At 34.7% G+C, this 20,990-nt stretch overlaps 1 protein-coding gene across 3 annotated transcripts; it reads left to right on the top strand.

Annotated features, from left to right (window-relative positions):
* Window positions 1–10,281: 10,281 nt before the first annotated feature.
* On the top strand, window positions 10,282–20,167 carry LOC104229674 (protein REVERSION-TO-ETHYLENE SENSITIVITY1-like). 3 transcript variants are annotated; one of them, XM_009782353.2, is made up of 5 exons: window positions 10,282–10,407; window positions 10,528–10,578; window positions 11,854–11,919; window positions 18,809–19,225; window positions 19,636–20,167. In XM_009782353.2, the coding sequence occupies exons 4-5, from the start codon at window positions 18,917–18,919 to the stop codon at window positions 20,014–20,016; spliced, it is 690 nt and encodes a 229-aa protein (XP_009780655.1). In that variant the 5' UTR covers window positions 10,282–10,407; window positions 10,528–10,578; window positions 11,854–11,919; window positions 18,809–18,916; the 3' UTR covers window positions 20,017–20,167. The 3 variants fall into 3 exon arrangements, with proteins under 3 accessions (XP_009780655.1, XP_009780652.1, XP_009780653.1); XM_009782350.2 differs by having other exon boundaries at window positions 10,299–10,407; window positions 19,594–20,167; XM_009782351.2 differs by having other exon boundaries at window positions 10,305–10,407; window positions 18,799–19,225; window positions 19,594–20,167.
* Window positions 20,168–20,990: the final 823 nt, after the last annotated feature.

Genomic DNA, 20,990 nt, shown 5'->3' with positions numbered 1-20,990 from the left:
GCAATTTGTGTGTTTTTATAAAGAAAACAACATCGGAATTTATTGTACTTGTCATATATGTCGATGACATAAACCTTATTGGAACTCCTACAGAACTCCAAAAGGGAATTGATTATTTAAAGAAGGAATTCGAGATGAAAGATCTCGGAAAGACAAAATTATGTCTCGGTTTGCAAATTGAACATTTGACAAATGGAATTTTTGTTCATCAATCTGTCTACATTAAAAAGGTATTGAAACGATTTTACATGGATGAAGCACATCCATTAAGTGCTCTGATGATTGTTTGATCACTTGATGTGAATAAGGACCCGTTTCGACCTCAAGAAAAGAATGAAGAGCTTCTTGGTCCTGAAGTACCATATCTTAGTGCAATTGGTGCACTAATATATCTTGTTAACACTACAAGGCCTGACATAACTTTTTCGGTTAATGTCTTAGCAAGATATAGCTCTGCTCCTACAAGGAGACACTAAGATGGGATCGAACACATATTGCGATATCTAAAAGGAACTACCGATATGGGCTTATTTTATGGCAATGATTGCAATCCCGATCTTGTTGGTTATGCCGATGGTGGGTATTTATCTGACCCGCATAAGCCTCGATCTCAAACAGGTTATGTGTTTATATGTGGCGGCACTGCCATATCTTGGCGATCGACTAAGCAATCAATCGTGGCTACTTCTTCTAATCATGCTGAGATAATTGCTATTCATGAAGCAAGTCGAGAATGTATTTGGTTGAGGTCTATAATACATCTTATCCGAGACAAATGTGGTTTGAAGTGTGAAAAACTACCCACAATTTTGTATGAAGATAATGCAGCATGCATAGCCCAATTGAAGGGAGGATTCATAAAAGGAGATAAGACAAAATACATTTCACCAAAGTTATTTTTTACACATGATCTTCAAAAGAATGGTGATATCAATGTGCAACAGATTCGTTCAAGTGATAATATGACTGATTTGTTCACCAAATCTCTACCAACATCAACTTTCAAGAAACTGATGTACAAAATTGGGATGCGAAGGCTCAAGGATGTGAGTTGATGCTCTCATCAAGGGAACCGAGTTTTTCTTGCAAGGTTTTTAACGAGGCAATTAAAAGGCGTATTTCTAACCATGTGTACTTTTTTTCCTTCACTAGGATTTTTTTGGAGTGTTATGATAAATATTAATGACATATTCAATGACATATTTTGTATGTTCAATGACATATTTCATTACATATTTTCTTCACTTTTTATGCCTATATAAAGGCCTTGTAATAGATAGGAAAATACACACAATTGAAGAAGAAATAAGAATCCCTCTTCCTCTCTATATCTCTTAGTTTGTTTAAAAAAATTCAGTTACCGGAATCGAACCCGGGTCTCCTGTTGGAGTTCCTAACCGCTGGACGATAACGGAAGCTTGTTGTTCTCTGTCCACAAAATTCAATAATAATTCATACCTAGGCCACAATGCAAAACAAAAGTAATAATAATAATAGTAAAAGAAAAAGAAAAAATAAGTTCGAATATAGTTTTTTTTTTTTTTCTTTCTATTACATTGGAAGATTATGTAAGAGGAAAAAGGGACAGCAATTGCCTCATAAATGCCTCTTCTATGGAATCTGTCCCTCATTCTAGTCCATGTGAAAACAAGTTTATGAACTCCAAGTTATTTTATTCAATTTATGCTAGAGGTGTAATTTAACCGACATTTAGCAATAGATTACTCTCTCCGGTTCACAATAGGTGATCAATTTACTTTTTCATTTTGGTTTAAAATAAGTGTTCAGTTAGGTAATCAAGAAAAAATTTAATTTGTTTTTACTCTTTTACCCTTATGTGCATATCCCTAAAAAGTTTTCTCACTCCTCACTAAACTATGTGACCAATATTTAATAAGGGTAGTTTAGTCATATTAGGTATCTTTGTTTAGGATTTAGCATTTTCTTAATGAGCGTGCTAAAAAGAAACTGGTCACAACCGGAGAGAGTACTTGATATTTCCAGATTATAAAATTATGCTTATTTTAGACATTCGAGTTAATTACTTTATTTTTAAAATTAAAACTACTAATCTTATGGAGTACCCTAAGGGATCTTTTCTCTATCAACCATTTCGAGTCAAGAAAATGTGAAATCATGTTACCTATATAAGAATAGTGCATTTTGATTTTAGATGTCAAGTCCCTCATTGCAAAACATATTCTTGTTAGATGACAAACCATCTTTCACTTTAATATAGAACACGAGAGTTATAATTTCCTCCATTTTTTAACAATAAATTTTATTTTTCTAAAAAGACAGTAACAATGTGATATTCTATAGACAAGTAAGAAACTGAAGTCTCTTTCTTTATTTATGATATATCATTTTTAACTCACTTTAGTAAGTGCTTAATTTCTCCTCAAATTAGTTATTTGCTTCACACGGGGCGAAGCTACATTTTCTAAAGGGTTATCGAAGAATTACATTGTGTATATATGTAAAATATTAGGTTTTAGAGGTATATAACATATATTGAACACTCTCTGTCTGTGAATCTTTTTTTAATTCTTTCAAATTTGAATACTCTTGAAGAAATTTCTGGCTTCGCCACTGACTTCACAACACAAATAAGTCTAAAATGTCATCTTATTTGAAACGATAAAGCAATAAAACTCGTTGATATATTCCACGAATAAAATAAACACACGTGAAGACCTATTCCCAAAGCATTACTGATTCCCTCGACACTATATCTATACTATATTAAAAACACGAAGACCCTTAGCGAAATGTCGTTCGCCTTTTTTATCCTTTAAAAATTAGTTTTATATTGGACAAAACTGTCATTTGAATTAAATTTTTAATATTTAGGACTTTAAAATAACTAAAACTTTACTTATTAATTTTTTCCTTATTTAACTATGTTAGAAGTTTTGAATTAAATATTTTTCTTATATAAACTCCTTTAAATATTCCTATTCAGTCACTTACTATTCTCTTTAACTGTGGACAAAAAACACACGAACTCCTTCAATTTTTGGAATGGTAATTTTGGTAAGTAAAATTATTTAAAACCCCTTGTAATATGACTCAACTGGTAATATACATATCGTGTGTTAAAATCAAATATTTATACAAATATATTAAACAAATATAAAAGTGTTATTTTTATTTTTCAAAATCAAACAGATTTAAACCCTAGGAATTATTTCACAACTAGCTTATTCTAAAATGCAAGAAAGAAGCACGAAAGCCCTTAGCAAATTTTTATCCTTTTAAAATAGAGTTCACCCTAGACAAAATAGTTGTTTGATTATTCTCCTAGCTAATATTTTGGTGTTTGAATTAAATCAAATTTATTATTTTTTAATTTTTCCTTATTTGAATTAAGCAAGAATTCTTTACATTTAGGACCTTAGAAAATTTACCTAGAATACATATAAGAAAAATACTAATTAAAACACTTTGTTTCCAAGGCAATACATAAATTTATGGTAATGCTTATTTCCGTCAACTAGATGTAAAGGACTTTTTTTTTTGTTAAAAATATTTTATTACAGAATTTGACTTTAAAAAAAATGTAGGAATTAACTTTGAAATAGTCTCATAGCTAACAGGGTATTTTTTTATTTTTTTTGATAATTTATCACTAACCCATAGCTAAATTATACTCAACAATGAATATTTGCCTTTTAACTACAGAATTTTTTTATTTTCTTTAGCTGCCCTGTATAGAATACATATTACCTAGACAATTATTTCCATCGAAGTTAAAACAAAAAAAAAGGATAAATAATAGATCACTAAGCTATCGGAATTATTTTTGTTGACCAAATAGGATTAATATTCGTCATTTTTAAGAGCTTATATTTTCTAAATTCTATTTTATAACTCAAACACATTATTTAATAATACTTATATAATTTTAAAATTTTATACTCATTGATTTAAGGTACACGTGCAAAGCTCGTACCCTAAGAATAGTACCTATAAAAATTCATTCAATTCTTGTACTTCAAATCATCAATTTCTTTTAACCCTACGGATTCGTGACTTTGTACTTCAAATCACTAATATCATACGAGGTGATTCGTAACATTGGCCTCAATCGGGCCTCTACCACGTGAAATATATAAATAGCAAAAATGATGACATAAGTAGTACTTTAATACTACCAAGTGTACAACAGTTCATGCATCTCTCCAAAAAAGAGAAACAGAAAGCAAAAAGGGACAAATTGTTATAAAATAAAGACCCTAAAGTAAAGACAAGTATAGAGAGAAACTGATATATTATTCGAATTCAAACCGATGTACATAATGAACTGAAATCTCTTCTATTTATAGAAGAAATGAAGCTGATGTGTAAGCTGCTACTACAAGCTGCTGTGTAAGCTGCTACGCAAGCTGCTACTGCAAGTTGTTGTGTAAGCTGCTACTGCAAACTGCTGTGTAAGCTGCTACTATACCAGATATGAATAATCTTCTACTGAGAGCAATGTTTATCCATAACGGAGTACTGAATGGATAAGCTTATTATACCCGGTATGGATATCTTCGACCTAGAGTAATGTTTATCCATAACTGGGTACCGAAGTGATAAGCTTCTTCAGGAAGCTTATTTCCAATAAAGTACTAAATGGACAGACATATTTACGGTGGAGTCCCATATGGATAAGCTTCTTCAGGAAGATTATTTACAACGGAGTACTAAATGAACATTCATAATATAATATATTTATAACACTCCCCCTTGGATGTTCATTAAAAGATAATGTGTCTCATTGAAACCTCACTAGGAAAAATTACGTGGGAAAAAATCCTAGTGAAGGAAAAAGAGTACACATATTTAGTAATATGCATTGCTAGGTGCCTCATTAAAAACCTTATAAGGAAAACCCTATGGGGAAAAACCTTAGTAAGGGAAAAAGAGTGCATCGCGTATTTTACTCCCCCTGATGAAAATCTTGTTTCAAATATTTGAGTTTCTGCATTCCAATCTTGTATATCATCTTCTCAAAAGTTGAAGTTGACAAAGATTTAGTGAATAAATCTGTTGGTTTATCACTTGAACGGATTTGTTGCACATCAATATCACCGCTTTTCTGAAGATCGTGTGTGTAGAATAATTTTGGTGAAATGTGTTTCATTCTATCTCCTTTTATAAATCCTCCCTTCAATTGGGCTATGCATGCAACATTGTCTTCGTATAAAATTGTGGGTCTTTTCTTACATTTCAAACCACATTTTTTCTAGAATAAAATGAATTATTGATCTCAACCATACGCATTTGCTTCATGAATAGCTATTATCTCAGCGTGATTTGAAGAAGTAGCAACAATAAATTGCTTTGTGGAGCGCCATGATATGATAGTACCTCCATATGTAAATACGTAGCCGGTTTGGGATCGAGCTTTATGGGAATCAGATAAATAACCTGCATCTGTATAACCAACAAGGTCTGCACTATCTTTGTTAGCATAAAACAAACCCATATCAAGAGTTCTCTTTAAATATCGCAATATATGCTTAATCCCGTTCCAATATCTCCGTGTAGGAGAAGAACTATATCTTGCTAGTAAATTAACAGAAAATGCTATGTCAGGCCTTGTAGCATTAGCAAGATACATTAGTGCACCAATTGCACTGAGATAGGGTACTTCGGGACCAAGGAGTTCCTCGTCCTCTTCTGGAGGTCGGAACAAATCCTTATTCACTTCAAGTGATCGAACAACCATTGGTGTACTCAATGGGTGCGCTTTGTCCATGTAAAAGCGTTTTAAGACCCTTTCTGTATAGGCAGATTGATGGATAAAGATCCCGTCTGCTAAATGTTCAATTTGCAGACCAAGACAAAGTTTTGTCTTTCCAAGATTTTTCATCTCAAATTCTTTCTTAAGATATTCAATTGCCTTTTGGAGCTCTTCTGGAGTTCCAACAAGATTTATGTCATCAACATAAACAGCAAGTATAACAAATTCTGATGTCATTTTCTTTATAAAAATACATGGACAAATAACATCATTTATGTAACCTTCTTTCAGCAAATATTCACTAAGGCGATTATACCACATGCGCCCAGATTGCTTTAAACCGTACAAAGATCTTTGTAATCTGATTGAATACATTTCCTGAGATTTTGCTTCAGGCATTTTAAATCCTTCAGGAATTTTCATATAAATTTCATTATCAAGTGAACCGTACAGATAAGCTGTAACTACATCCATTAGATGTATTTCAAGCTTTTCATGTAGTGCTAAACTGATGAGATATCGAAATGTTATGGCATCCATAACAGGTGAATATGTTTCATCAAAATCGACTCCAGGTCGTTGTGAGAATCCTTGTGCAACAAGGCGAGCTTTGTATCTTTCAACTTCATTTTTATCATTCCTTTTTCGCACAAAAACCCATTTATGACCAACTGGTTTTATACCAGCAGGTGTTTGGACTACTGGTCCAAAGACCTCTCTTTTAGCAAGTGACTTCAATTCCGATTGAATTGCCTCTTGCCATTTTGGCCAATCAGATCTTTGTCGACATTCTTCGACAGATCGAGGTTCAAGATCCTCACTATCTTGCATAATATTAAGTGCAACATTATATGCAAAAATATTATCCACCACTATTTCAGATCGATTTAAATTAATCCCATCACCGATCGAACTTATTAAAAGTTCCTCACTCACATGAGCTTCGGGTTCATTAATTTCTTCAGGAATCTCAGAACTAATCAGATTTTGGGTCTCTTCAGGAGATCCCTTCATAGTATCGTTTTGATCATTTGTCGATTTTCTTTTTCGAGGATTTCGATCCTTAGAACCCAAAGGCCTACCACGCTTCAGGCGTGCTTTAGGTTCACTAGCTCTCATGCTAGTAGATGGTCCTACTGGGACATCAATTCGGATAGGCACATTCTCTGCTGGGATATGTGACTTAGTTATCCTTTTCAAATCAGTAAATGCGTCTGGCATTTGATTTGCTATATTCTGTAAATGGATGATCTTCTGGACCTCCTGATTACATATAGGGGTACGGGGATCAAAGTGAGATAATGATGAAATTTTCCACACAATTTCTCTTTTGATTTCCTTTTTCTCTCCCCCTAATTGTGGAAAATTTGTTTCATCAAACCGACAATCTGCAAATCGAGCAGTAAATAAATTTCCTGTTAATGGTTCAAGATAGCGAATAATAGAGGGTGATTCAAACCCAACATATATTCATATTCTTCTTTGTGGTCCCATCTTACTATGTTGTGGTGGTGCTACTGGCACATATACATCACATCCGAAAATTCGTAGATGGGCAATATTTGGTTCATGACCAAAAACTAATTGTGACGGAAAATATTTATTATAATGTGTCGGTCTGAGACAGATAAAAAATGATGCATTCAAGATAGCATGACCCCAAGCAGTAGTGAGCAATTTTATTTTCATAAGTAGTGATCTTGCTATCAATTGCAGGCGTTTAATAAATGACTCTGCAAGGCCATTTTGAGTATGAACATAAGCTACAGGATGTTCAACTTTTATCCCAACGGATAAACAATAATCATCAAAAGCTTGAGATGAGAATTCTCCAGCATTATCAAGGCGAATAGCCTTTATAGGATAATCTGGGAATTGTGCCCTTAATCGAATTATTTGGGCTAATAGCTTTGCAAACGCCAGGTTGCGAGATGATAGTAGGCACACATGAGACCATCTTGAAGATGCATATATTAGGACCATAAAATATCTAAACAACCCACTTGGTGGGTGAATAAGTCCACATATATCCCCATGTATACGCTCTAAAAAGGTAGGGGATTCAATACCAACCTTCATTGGTGATGGTCTAGTGATCATTTTTCCTTGATAACAAGCATCACAAGAAAATTCGTCATTTGTAAGAATCTTCAAGTTCTTTAATGGATGCCCACTCGAATTTTCAGTAATTCGTCTCATCATTATTGATCCGGGATGGCCCAAACGGCCATGCCAAAGCACAAAAGTATTTGAATCCGTAAACTTCTGGTTTACGATAGAGTGTGCTTCAATTGTACTAATTTTTGAATAGTATAAGCCATAAGATAAAGTTGATAACTTTTCTACAATGCATTTCTGGCCAGAAATATTCTTTGTAATACAAAGATATTCCCTGTTCATTTCATCTATTGTCTCAACATGATACTCATTTCGGCGGATATTTATAAAACTCAACAAGTTTCTTCGGGACTTGGAGGAGAACTATGCATTGTCTATAATAAGTTTTGTTCCCTTAGATAGAAATATTATGGCTCTTCTGGAGCCTTCAATCAAACTTATATTGCCAGAAATTGTTGAAACATTTGTTTTTTCCTTATGCAAATAAGAAAAGTATTTCTGATCGTTGAATATGGCATGAGTTGTTCCACTATCAATAACACAAATATCTTCATGATTTGTCTTTGATCCAAACATAATTTGAGGGTTATCCATATTCTTCAAAATAACATAAATAAAATATATTATAGTAAACATCATTATCAAAGCATAACTTTTATTTATGTACAACAATTACATAACCATACTATCTATTACAAACAACAAAAATTAAAATATTTACATTTCTACAGATTCACTACCGATTACATGACTTGTTTCTCCTTCTGGGAGTGCAAAGTAATCAGCTACATCCAAATGCATGAAGTCTAAATTATCTTCAGAAATAAAATTTGCTTCAACATTTTTCTCTGTCTTCTTCAGGGAGGCTTGATAAAGCTCAACCAGGTGCTTTGGCGTACGACAAGTACGTGACCAGTGCCCTTTTCCTCCACATCTATAGCATGCATTTTCTGCATTTGGCGCTTGCACCGCTTCATGCTTTTGTTCCTTCCTTTTCCACTGCTGGTGGTGAGGAGACTTCTTTGGTGCATTATTATTACCACGATTGAGGTTTCTTCCCCGACCACGACCATGACCACGACTGGGGCCACGACCTCTTCCACGTTTAGCTTGGTGGAAGTTCGTCTCATTCACTTCAGGGAATGGACAAGAACCAATAGGTCGGCTTTCATGATTTTTCATTAATAGCCCATTATGTTGCTCTGCTATAAGAAGATGTGAGATAAGTTCAGAATACTTTTTAAATCCCATCTCTCGATATTGCTGCTGCAGGAGCATATTCGAGGCATGAAAAGTGGTGAAAGTTTTCTCCAACATATCATGATCAGTAATATTATCACCACATAATTTCAATTGGGAAATAATTCTGAACATAGCAGAATTATACTCACTGATAGATTTAAAATCTTGTAGCCTTAGATGAGTCCAATCATAACGTGCCTGTGGAAGAATGATCATCTTCAGGTGGTCATATCTATCTTTCAAATTATTCCACAGTATGACTGGATCTTTAATAGTGAAATATTCCATTTTCAGGCCCTCATCAAGGTGATGGCGTAGGAGTATCATTGCTTTGGCACGGTCTTGGTTTGATGCCTGATTTCTATCCTTGATGGTGTCTGCCAGACCCATCGCATCAAGATGAATTTCAGCATCAAGCACCCAAGACATGTAGCTTTTGCCTGATATATTCAGGGCTACAAATTCAAGTTTCGAAATATTTGACATTATTTAGGAAAAGAAAGTTCTTACCTCTAATACTTTCAAAGTATTTGCTCGAGATGTCAGAGTCTCGTGTTGATAACGTGTTATAAAATAAAAACTGTAAAGTAAAGACAAGTATAGAGAGAAACTGATATATTATTCGAATTCAAACTGATGTACATAATGAACTGAAATCTATTCTATTTATAGAAGAAAGGAAGCTGCTGTGTAAGCTGCTACACAAGCTGCTGTGTAAGCTGCTACGCAAGCTGCTGTGTAAGCTGCTACGCAAGCTGCTGTGTAAGCTGCTACGCAAGCTGCTGTGTAAGCTGCTACAACAAGCTGTTGTGTAAGCTGCTATTACAAGCTGCTACTGCAAGCTGCTGTGTAAGCTGCTACTGCAAGCTGCTGTGTAAGCTGCTATTATACCAGATATGGATAATCTTCTATTGAGAGCAATGTTTATCCATAACGGAGTACTGAATGGATATGTTTATTATACCCAGTATAGATAATCTTCTACCTAGGGTAATGTCTATCCATAACCGGGTACCGAAGTGATAAGCTTCTTCACGAAGCATATTTCCAATAGAGTACTAAATGGATAAACATATATACGGTGGAGTCCCATATGGATAAGCTTCTTCGGAAAAATTATTTACAAGCGAGTAGTAAATACATCCATAATATAATATATTTATAACACAAATAAATTTTTGACCAGCATTTACTCTTGTTTTCTAGTATAGTTTTTCCTTTGTTTGGTCTTCCTCTTTCTCAGAACCGTAACCGCTTCATTGATTACCTAAATTGCTGATTGTGCTTCTTACTTGACTTATTATCCTCTCTAGGTTCATTGCTCTTTCATCTTTCCCCCCTTTTTTATTTTAATTTATCAATCAATTTTAGTTGCTCAAATGTACTTACATTTCTTTCTCTTATCTGGGTCTTGGTTTATTTTCTGTACATAGGTGACTCGAATTCTAAAGATTGCATCTTGGGTTGCCCAGAAGACACATTAGGTAAAAAAAAAAAATCTATCTTTACTGTAGTTTTTTTTTTGCACCTTATGTTACTGAATGTAGGTTCTGTAAAGCAATTTCTTGATTTTTTTGGGTCCTTGGCTACCTTAGGGAAGACTCGAAGGAGGGAACTCATTTTCTTGAATTGGGTTACAGTGTCCAAGTTAATCGTTGCTCAAAATTAGTGAAAGACTTGGACAATTGCTTTTTTGTAAATTAGCGTTTAATACAATGTCTACAAGTTGTGTTTTTTTTAAGTATTTTATCTGTCTGAGAAGATGTGTAGAATTTTTCTTCCTGGCAGTCACTTGTTAGAATCTAATAAGATGTGCTTGATATTTAATTTGCCACCATATTTTGAAGTTATGTGAATTTTATGAATGAGAAGGGATGAAATTGCTTGTACTAATGCATCGAAAAGGATCTTATAATCACTCTTTTTAAAGAGCCATTCCCCCTGAAATTGATCATGGTTCGTAAACATTGGATTTCGGACATAATTAAAAAAATTGGGGCTTACTTTCAAGATTCTTCTTTCTTGTTGCCTAATCAATACCTATTACTTCTTTTCCTACTTGGGTTCTGAAAGAAGTAGTTCATGAAAAAGTAGAAGTACGTGAAGATGGAGGCACATGATTTTAGCTCGAATATCTTTTTAGAGGTGTAGAATAGGTAAGGGTATAAATTAAGCGAAGCAATTATATCTAGTTTTTCTGATAAAAAGTATTTGATTGATGGTACATTAGGTTTTTGCATTTACTACGCTCGGTGGTGTCTAAACTGAACAGAAACAGTGTATTTGATCCTAATTGAGTCTGTGTCCATTGCTACATTAGGATTCTCAGTCGAGCCAATGCCACGTGGCATATTTAAATGGACAAAAAGTGATGCATACATTTTAGTTCAATTAATGCATCTCTCCACAATACTGTCTTCTTCTTCTTGGTAAACCAAAAGAAGTGGACATAAAAGAGAAACAGAAAAAAGTGACAAGTGGACAACAAAATCTGACCAGTACTCACTCTTGTTTTCTAGCCTTTCTTAGTTGGGTCTTCCTCTTTCTCAGAACTGTAATGCTTTGTTTATATCTAAGTTGCTGATTGTGTCTCTTCACTGTGGTTCTTGGCTTGTTATACTCTGTAGGTTCCAGGGCTCTTTCATCTTTCCCCTATTTTCATTTGTTGATTTTTGTTACTCAATGCACTTACATTTCTACATTTAAATCTTTACTTTTGTTAATTTTTTTTATCTGGGTGTTGGTTTTTCTCTACATAGGTGACTTTGGAATTCTCAAGAACACATCTTGGCTTGCATCTTGGTTTGCCGAGAAGATACAATAAGGTCGATCATTGATCTATACTTTCTTTGACCCTTATGTCACTGCAAATGCATCTGCATTTTTACCCTGGAACCTAGGTCTTGTAAATTCAATTTCTCGAATACCTTTTGTCCTTGGTTACCTTAGGAAGGACACAAGGGAGTGAATTCATTTTCTTGAATCAGGTTAAGTATCCTAGTTGGTAGATGTCAATCATTGCTCTAAATTAGTGAAAGACTTGAACAATAGCTTGAATCAATTTAAATTAGCCTTTAATACAATTGTCTATAAGTTCTGCTTTTTAGTATTTTAGATGTTTCAAAAATTGTGTTGACTTTTCTTTTCTGGTAGTCTCTTGTTAGAATCTAGTGTTGCGGGAACACTGGTGCTCATGCCTTTGATTGACCACCCTCCCTTGCTAGCTCTTTCTCTTATTCTTCAATGAAATTGGCATGAAGAATTTCTGCAGCTACTTTGATAACTACACGAGTTAGGGAAATCTCTTTTCACTGTTTTCAGCTCAAAAGCGCTTTTCTCTTTTCTTTGTCCTTCACTGAGAAGGGCGTTCGGATAACTGGATACTTACAATCTGCCAGCAGATGTTGAAGCCATTTGAATTTTACAGAAGAAATAGAATGAAATTGCTTGTAGTAATTCAGCAAGAAGGATCTGTGAATTCATTGACTCTTTATACCTCATAATTTTGATTATGAATAGTGAAAGTTGGATTCCAAACATAATTATCTGTAATGTGTTTCATCTTCATATTTCTTCTTGTTGCCTTCAGAATTATCAAAGCAGACTGTTTTCGTACTTGGAAACTAAAAAAAGTTGGTAACTAGAGGTATGTGAATCTTAGGTAGATGATTTTGTCTAGTGTGCACTTATACTTGTTACAACTTAACTTTTTGGAGATGTAGCATAGGTTAGAGAAAATATTTAGTGAAACATTTATATCTATATCTTCTGAGAAACATAAGTATTTCGTTGACACACCAAGATGATATAAAGAGATGTTTAAATTGGGTTTGTGGCTTAACCACTTTCATCTAAAGGTTAACCGAACTACCTATACAACAAGGAATTTTCTCTTACACCAACAGCTGAAACAAAAATAAGTTTTTAATATTTGTTGTATCATTCTTACTGCTTTGAACAATCTTCTATTTCTTTCGATCCCAAATAATCTAAAGGACACACTTCTCCAACCAAAGAACCCCCCCCCCTCCCCCACCCAAATAAAAGAATAGATCCAAAATGGTACAATGGTATAGTTCGCCAAGCTGCCTTTCCTTTTTTGTCAATCTTCTGTAACCCCGGATCGGTAGTACTTCATCCCATCTTCTAGGAAACACCAGTATGATATTAAACTGGAAGCACAAAGGTCTCGATGTGGATGAGGCACGAGAGTAACTATTTGGAGATTTCAAGTTCAAATCCCAGATACAACGCTTGATATGCCATTCCTCCGGCAATGGTGCGCAATTATCTGGGCAATCTATGCTTGTGTACTGGACAACTACTCGATGGATTAGTCAAGTATGTGCAAGGTGTTCGGACACCACCAATATATAAAAAAAGAAGAAGTATGCAAGGTTGCATGAGTTGATATGAGACTGCAGTGCATTAGAGGGTGTTTTGCATCTTTTCCATGTTTTACATAGACAATACCAACTCTTAGCAATTGTTGCCTTACCTTAAGTTAGTAGCTGTTGCCGTAGCATCCCTCATTACCAGCGAGGAGAATTAGCATCCCTAATTACCAGTAGGGAGAAGAAACTATTTTCTTGGTAGTCTAGTATTTCTATTATTCTTCCAGGCTTCCATCTTTTGCCCCTTCTAATAGTTGTATGTAGCATAGTCTCACCCTGAACGATTTCCACGTAGCTACCCTTCGTATTATCTTCTCTATCGCTTTCCTCAATCCTCCCTATTGAAGTATCACATAATCCATCCGTTTCAATTTATGCTGTAGTTTGATTGAGCACGGAGTTTAAGAAAGTAGTGAAGACTTTTGAAACTTGCGGTCTTAAATATGCTATAACATTGTGTGGATATAAGACTTTTGAACTTATGGTCTTAAACATGCCATAACGTTTGTGTGGCTATAAAAGCTTTTTCATAAGTGTAAAATAAAAAGTTCAAGTTAAATTGTTTCCAAATTTAAGGTGTCGTCTTTTTTAAATGGACTAATAAGAAAATAGTACCATTTTTTTTTTGGAACTTGGGAGTATTTTATATAGGAACTCTTCATTATCCTTATGTTTTTCCAATCTTGAATGCCCCTCATGAAACTTAAAACCCATGCAATTCGCTATCATCCTTTTTGTAAATAACTAGCCACCATAGTTTCATCCTTTTTGTAAATAACTAGCCACCATAGTTTCTCAACTACAAGGAGACATTAACTATTTTGCAATGGTGTGTATTTTAGTATGAAGCTTTTTATTTCCATTAGCGTTGAAAAATCTAAAAATGATGAAGAGTTCCTTTTCCATGTCACCAAATGTCTTACAAGATCTTTAACTAAAATGAATAGTCTTTTTCTTTTATAAACCAACCATAGGGAACTGGTTATGGAGATAATCTTATGATAGCTTTGGCTATGCTTGTCTTGCTCTTATCACCCAACACAAGGCTCTATGATGAGACTACAATGCAATATCGACTGCATAATATCTTCTCGATCTTTTCCACACAAGTAATACCAACTTGTAACAATTTGCCGCCTTTCCTTATGTTAGCCGCTGTATCTCATTCCACGTTATCAACAAGGAAAAAAGCTACTTTCTTTGGTATTTTGATATTCAAAATATTCTTCAATCCCTCCCTTTTTATCCCTTTTAATAGCTCCATGTAATTGTCGCAACCGTGAATGATTATCCCTCGGCACCCTACATATTATCTTGTCAATCCCTCCCCTCTCTATTGAGGTGTCATATATTTTCTATAGAAACTCCTTAACCTAATTTATTCCTAGTGTTTTTAAAAGTGAAAAGCACAACCCTCAGGGGTTGGCCTGGTGGCAATTGACTTGAGCCTTGGTGTTTGCTCCCTTTCAAGGTCTCAAGTTCGAAACCCACTGGGTGCAAACAATTTCTAAGGGCCATCGGACTGGGTAAAACCTGAATTAACCGTGGTGCACTTGCGGGAAATTCCTTGCCGAGGGCCTGTGCACCCTGGGATTAGTCGGGGCTCGAAGAGACTTGGACACCCGGTGCAAATTAAAAAAAGAACAAGTGAAAAGCGCAAAAACGACAAGGTCTATGGGGCTTGAAGCAAAAAACGAGAAATAAAGCGAATGCTTCTTTCCATCTCAAAAAAAGTGCACAATTTTTTGAAGTGGAGTGCACAAATTATGGAAAACTAAAAATACCAATTTTACATGAATTTAGTACTATAATAATCAAATTGCAAATAAAATAACTAGTTTTAACATGCAATATTCAATAAGTGCATAAAATAATCCAACTCCTCAAAGTTGATGTTCAAAGGCGAGGTCTTTGTTTTAATCACTTTGTGCGTCAGTATTTGAAGCACATGGCTTAACCCCTGACATGATAATCCCTAGCTTCATGTTGCTTCATTACTTTAAGCAACAATGCGATAGCGTCCTCGTGAAACTTATATCTCGTATACTTTTCTACTATACCTTCTTAAATGATTAGCCATCATAGTTTCTCTATAATTAGGAAAAATTAACCATTTTGCGAAAACGCATATCTTGTACTTACTTTCTTTTCCACTAATTTTAAATATTGAAAAAAAAAGATGGAAATCTTTTCCATGTTAGCTCAATTTATGACATGATCTTTACCTAAAATGGGGTGACTTTTTTCTCTCTAAAACCAGAGACGGTGAAGAGGAATGGATTTTAGAGATAATCGTTATATGTCTGTCTTTATCGTGACAACACATATTGTCATAATTGTGATATGAGACTACAATGCAACATGTGGTGATCACTATCTTCGCCATGTCTCTACATTAGTTACACCAAATCATAATGATTTATCGCCTCCCCTTATGTTAACCACATTTATATAGGATCCAATTCATCAACAAGGGGGAAAAACTATTATATATTGAATGAAATCTCAAAGAATCCCATTTCGATCTCACTAAATACGTATACATCTTAAGATTTACTATACTATTTTAATTCAAATTAACTTTTTTTAAATCTTTTTGTTTGTGAGGAGCTGGATGAGAAGAAACTCCTACGTCCGATTTTGTAGTAGAGATGGAATTCAGAAACAACCATCAACCATACCCTAAAAAACCAGATTCCGTACCAGTAGCCCTATGTAATATGATCTCATTGAAATAATTATTCTCTCGACACCCTCCATATCATCTTGTCCGTTCCTTCCCTTCTTATTGAGGTGTCATACATTTTGTATAGGAACTCCTCAACTTTAACATATTCTCCGGTCCTCATGATAACTTATAAGCCATGTATTTCCCCTATCACCCCTTTTAAAAAAAATGTAATTAGCACAGGTTCTTTAATTATGAGAGATAAACCATTTTGGAAAGTATCTTTTGCACTAACCTTTTATTTTCCAATAGTTTCCGGAAGATCCAAAACAGATACTCCCTCCTTTTTTGGACGGACTAAAAAGGAAATAGATTCACATAAATTGAAACGGAGGAAGTAAGATTTTTCCATTTTAGTTAAATTTCATAAGATGACCTTTATTTAAATGGCTAGATTTTAACCCAAACGTGATGAAATGAAACTGAATCTGGTGATAATCTTAATATGTTTGTCTTTATCTATCACCCTGCTAATATTGGTTTGACCGATGCTCTAATAATTATCTTGGTAGATGTCTGATTTATGTGACCACATTTTATTTTGGTTAATTGATCTGGCAATTGTCAGCCTGTTTACTTCCTGGTGATTGTCAGCCTTATACCGGCCTATTGCTTCCAGAAAATATCAGACTTCTGTCACTGCTTTTGTTTAGGTTGTTTGTTGGCCTTAATTGCTTACTACAATACTCTTTTTATTTATTTATTTTGGATAAAGGCTGCCTATTGTTCTTCCGGGCAACTAGGCACTATATGGTGATTGTTAACTGTTATGAATGTAATATTTCGTTAATGTTGATTTTTCCATATTAGCTTTCAGGCTGAAGTAGTTTCATCACTATGAGCTTGTGTTAGGAAGTCAAACAGGGCATTGATAGGTGCAGACATAATGAATGTGTCAAGCCGTGCAATAAATGCGTAATTTATAGATATCCTTCACATTCATCCCTCTATTTTCTATTGTGTGAGTCACGCCTATATGTAAGTGTATCTTGTATTTTGGTAAAGAAAATGTAGTGAACATTAAGTTATCCACTACTATATCATTGAAAATAAGGAACGTTATTCAATATGACTACATTTTTTTCTCTATATTTTCTTCCTTTTTTTAGGAGGGTAAATTTCATTCATGATCAGCAGGTGTTGTAAGTTAGAACTTCTACATCTTCTTCTTCCCTTTAGATATTGGGCATTATAGAAATATCATCTTACCGACTTCCCTATCTGTGACACGAGTCATTTCCTTTTCACTCGAGATTTAAGCCAAGCGAGTCAAATGTTTATTCTCCTTGGTTGCTTCATTTCTGAATGGTGCATGAGTGACCTAGCCTGAAATTTAAATGCTTAGGCCTTTTTCCCCTTTTCTTTGGTGGTTGGCATTTCTTGAGTTAATTCACAATCTATCAGCAACCTGCTTCCATTGGAAACTTACTTTACTAAAGAGGTTACTTTCATGTGACATACTAATTATTTGATTCCTTTTTCTTTCCTTTTTTTGGTTTGATAAACTACCGGTATTTGATATGAAACAAAAACTCCAAGCTCAATAATCTTTCTGTTTCACTGATAGGTTTCAGCTCAAGCTTCTGTCGATAGACCAAAGAATTTGTGTATTAACTTCTAGTACAAAAATTATTATTTTTCATTGTGACATAAAAAGGGTTAAGGAACTGTGCCAGTGCCTGGAGTTTTAATTGCCGTAATGCACAAAGGGACTCTGAACATCTAGTTTAGTTGAGTTTGTGATAATATTGACCACCAACTGGGAACTTCAAACTACAACTTTATGTTACTTTCAAGGTGTTTAAGAAATGCTGGTGCTATTGTTCTCCACATTTTCAATGTTTGTAAAAGCCACCTTTGATGGTTATTATAGTAGGAAGAATATGAGATATGAATTACAGAGGGCATGATTGCTGGTTAAAACTGACAGGATATAGGTGGGCGGGAAGTTATTTGCGTCAGCAATGTTTATTAGGTACATTACTTGTAACAATCATTTCGATCAGCCTAAGCTACCTCTTCAGTGTTCCAATGATTATTTCTTCTCGTGTCTCCTTATATGTTATTGTGAAGCATTGTGGTCAATTGAACCCATTTTATCTCTGTAATTAAATCATTCTATATTGAACTTAAAGGGCGTTGAAACACAGAATAAAGTGCCTTTAGAAGCTTTCTGAATCATATGCTATTTAATTGTTGTTTCTGTCAGATTTATGCTCAAGGAATGATTGATCGGATGTGATACCTGAGATTACTTCAAGTATCTTTCCTGTATTTGCATATAGATTTATGTATACGTCAAGAATATAAGATCCTGCTTCTTGTAGTTCATCTTTTTCTGGCTTATTTTAGACTGTAAGAAGTGGCTATGCTCCTAAGTTGGAACTGCTAAGTAATATTTATCTTAGGACTGTTTTTTGACTCATCGTTCTTTTTCTGAACTGTAATGGCTGAGACTCTATTTTTAATTGTGACCCCTGTCCAAACTTTAGTGTGAGGATATAGCTCCAGTCTTTGCCTAGTGCTTTTACTAAGAAGCTCTTCCTTTTTCTATTTGTAAGGAATCTCATTCTTTGATAAAGTATTTGGCAGGGAATCTCATTCATCTGGATTAATGAGAAATAGTTCAGTGGAGCCATAATGCGAGAAGCTGTCATCTGAGTTTGAAATGCTAGGAACGACAAAATTGTACATAGCTATATGTTTCCAGGAAGATTTCCTATGATGGATGTAAATCCTAGGTATGTGGTTGAAAGGGATAATGCTTTGCAAAGAATTCAGCATGACTTGTGGCCACTGGACGAAATTGATCCAAAGAAAGAAAAGTTCCCTTGTTGCCTTGTTTGGACTCCTCTCCCTGTGGTTTCTTGGCTTGCACCTTTCGTCGGACATGTTGGCATATGCAGGGAGGATGGTACTGTTGTAGATTTTTCTGGATCCAACATGATTACTGTTGGTAATCTCTCATATGGAGCTGTAGCCAGATACTATCAGCTAGATAGACGGCAGGTATGTGTCCGTGACTACTTTCATCCATTGCAAAGTCCCACCCCACCCCCCTAAAAAGAAAGAAGCAAGAAAAGTTCAATAGGCACTTGCAGTAGATCCCTTCAACCAATGGCGGAGCTAGGACTTTCAGTAAGGGGTGTCAAAATATTAAAAATTAAACACATGAAGAAGTCAAGGGGAGTCAACATATAGTATTTTGACATTAAAAAAAATCTTTTTACCTAGCTACTTAGTGTAATTTTCCGGCGAAGGGGTGTCAATTCGCTCCCCTTGGTTAAAGGTGACTCCGCCACTGCCTTCAATGACTTTAGAACTCTACAGACAGGTTTTGGTAACTTTCTTTATCAACTTTGCTTATGCTTAAACAGTGCTGTTTTCCTCCCAACCTTGCTGGACACACATGCAAGCAGGGTTATCAACATGCAGAATTTGGGACAGCAGTAAGTTGGGATGATGCTCTTCACTCTTCTACGCTCAGCTTTGAGCATAGAAATTTCAACCCTTTCACTTGCAACGATCACTCATTTGTCGCTGATTGCCTGAACCGGCTATCCTATGGAGGATCAATGAATTGGAACATGGTTAATGTTGGAGTTCTTGTACTGTCCAAGGGGCAGTGGGTTAATGGCTCATCAATCTTAAGATCATTTATGCCTTTCATTGTCATGGTTTGCTTCGGACATTTAATGGTCGGGTGGCAGTTTCTGATTGGTATATTGAGCTTTTTTCTTCTTGTTGCTGGATGGTATATCTTGGCAACTTACTGTTTCAACAATCTGATTGAATATTAGGACCTTGTGCTGTTAGTTCGAGTCTTATAGGTGGTTGACAAGGAAACTGAAATGTTTTCCTTAATGAACTCTTCTCTTGTGGAAGAACTGGACACTTATTTTCTGCAATGTTAATAAATGTATGTAATAGCAGAAGACTTTTTATCCTTTAGCTTAATGAGTTATGTCTAGTTGCTATATGTTTCATTTTTGTTTCTTTTCGGTCATTGCTCTTCCTGTCAAGTAATGGAGTTTCTAAACGCAGCTTCAATTTTTTTTATAAAAATAAGAAAAGTGAAAAGATCAAACAAATACTCTATATGATACTTAAATTAGAGAGTAAGATAATGAAATGTGGCCCAAAGTACAATCAAGTGCTTTGTTCCAACCTCGAGGTCTGACTACCCTAGGCGGAGCTAGGATTTGAACGATGTCTTCAAGTGTTAATAATTGGATGGTAGATTTAATATTTATATACATATTCAATGAATTTCCTTGTACAAATAATTTATCCGAGCAAAAATTACTGTGTTCAGTCGAATCCGGGCTTTATAGCTCTGCCCTAGCACAGCACTTAGTTCGCATCTTGATGTTGGAAAAAAGATAGTATTAAAGTTAAAGTTGAAAAGGAGTTTTGAAAGTAATAATTTGGTCACTATTCCATATTTTACTACAACAAAGGAAAATGAAAAATTTAAAATGAGACCAATTTAAAAGCATTTACGTATTAGTTTTAAATGTAGAAGATAGAAATCTATTGGTGTAATTCGAGACAATAGGATAGATTTTGATTCGATATCTTTAGATTTATTGGTGAACTCTGAGGAGCAATATGAGGTGTATTGGCACCAAGACAAAATATGCTATATTTGCTACCAGTATAACTATAGTCTATAATAAATAGCCTCAAAAGACAAAGAATATGACAAGAAAAAATGAAAGAATGTAAAATAATATAAAAGGAATATATGTAATTAATATATAGATTGAATTCA

This window comes from Nicotiana sylvestris, chromosome 1 (genome assembly GCF_000393655.2).
Source record: "Nicotiana sylvestris chromosome 1, ASM39365v2, whole genome shotgun sequence".
NCBI classification, from domain to species: Eukaryota; Viridiplantae; Streptophyta; class Magnoliopsida; order Solanales; family Solanaceae; genus Nicotiana; species Nicotiana sylvestris.
This window is presented reverse-complemented; position numbering and strand designations above follow the sequence as displayed.

What these genes read in the sequence shown, in the direction of transcription:
- LOC104229674 (XM_009782350.2), top strand. Translation starts at nt 18,917, where the DNA reads ATGTTTCCAGGAAGATTTCCTATGATGGATGTAAATCCTAGGTATGTG. An exon ending in ATCAGCTAGATAGACGGCAG is followed by an intron (nt 19,226 to 19,593) that starts GTATGTGTCCGT and finishes ATGCTTAAACAG; the next exon opens with TGCTGTTTTCCTCCCAACCT.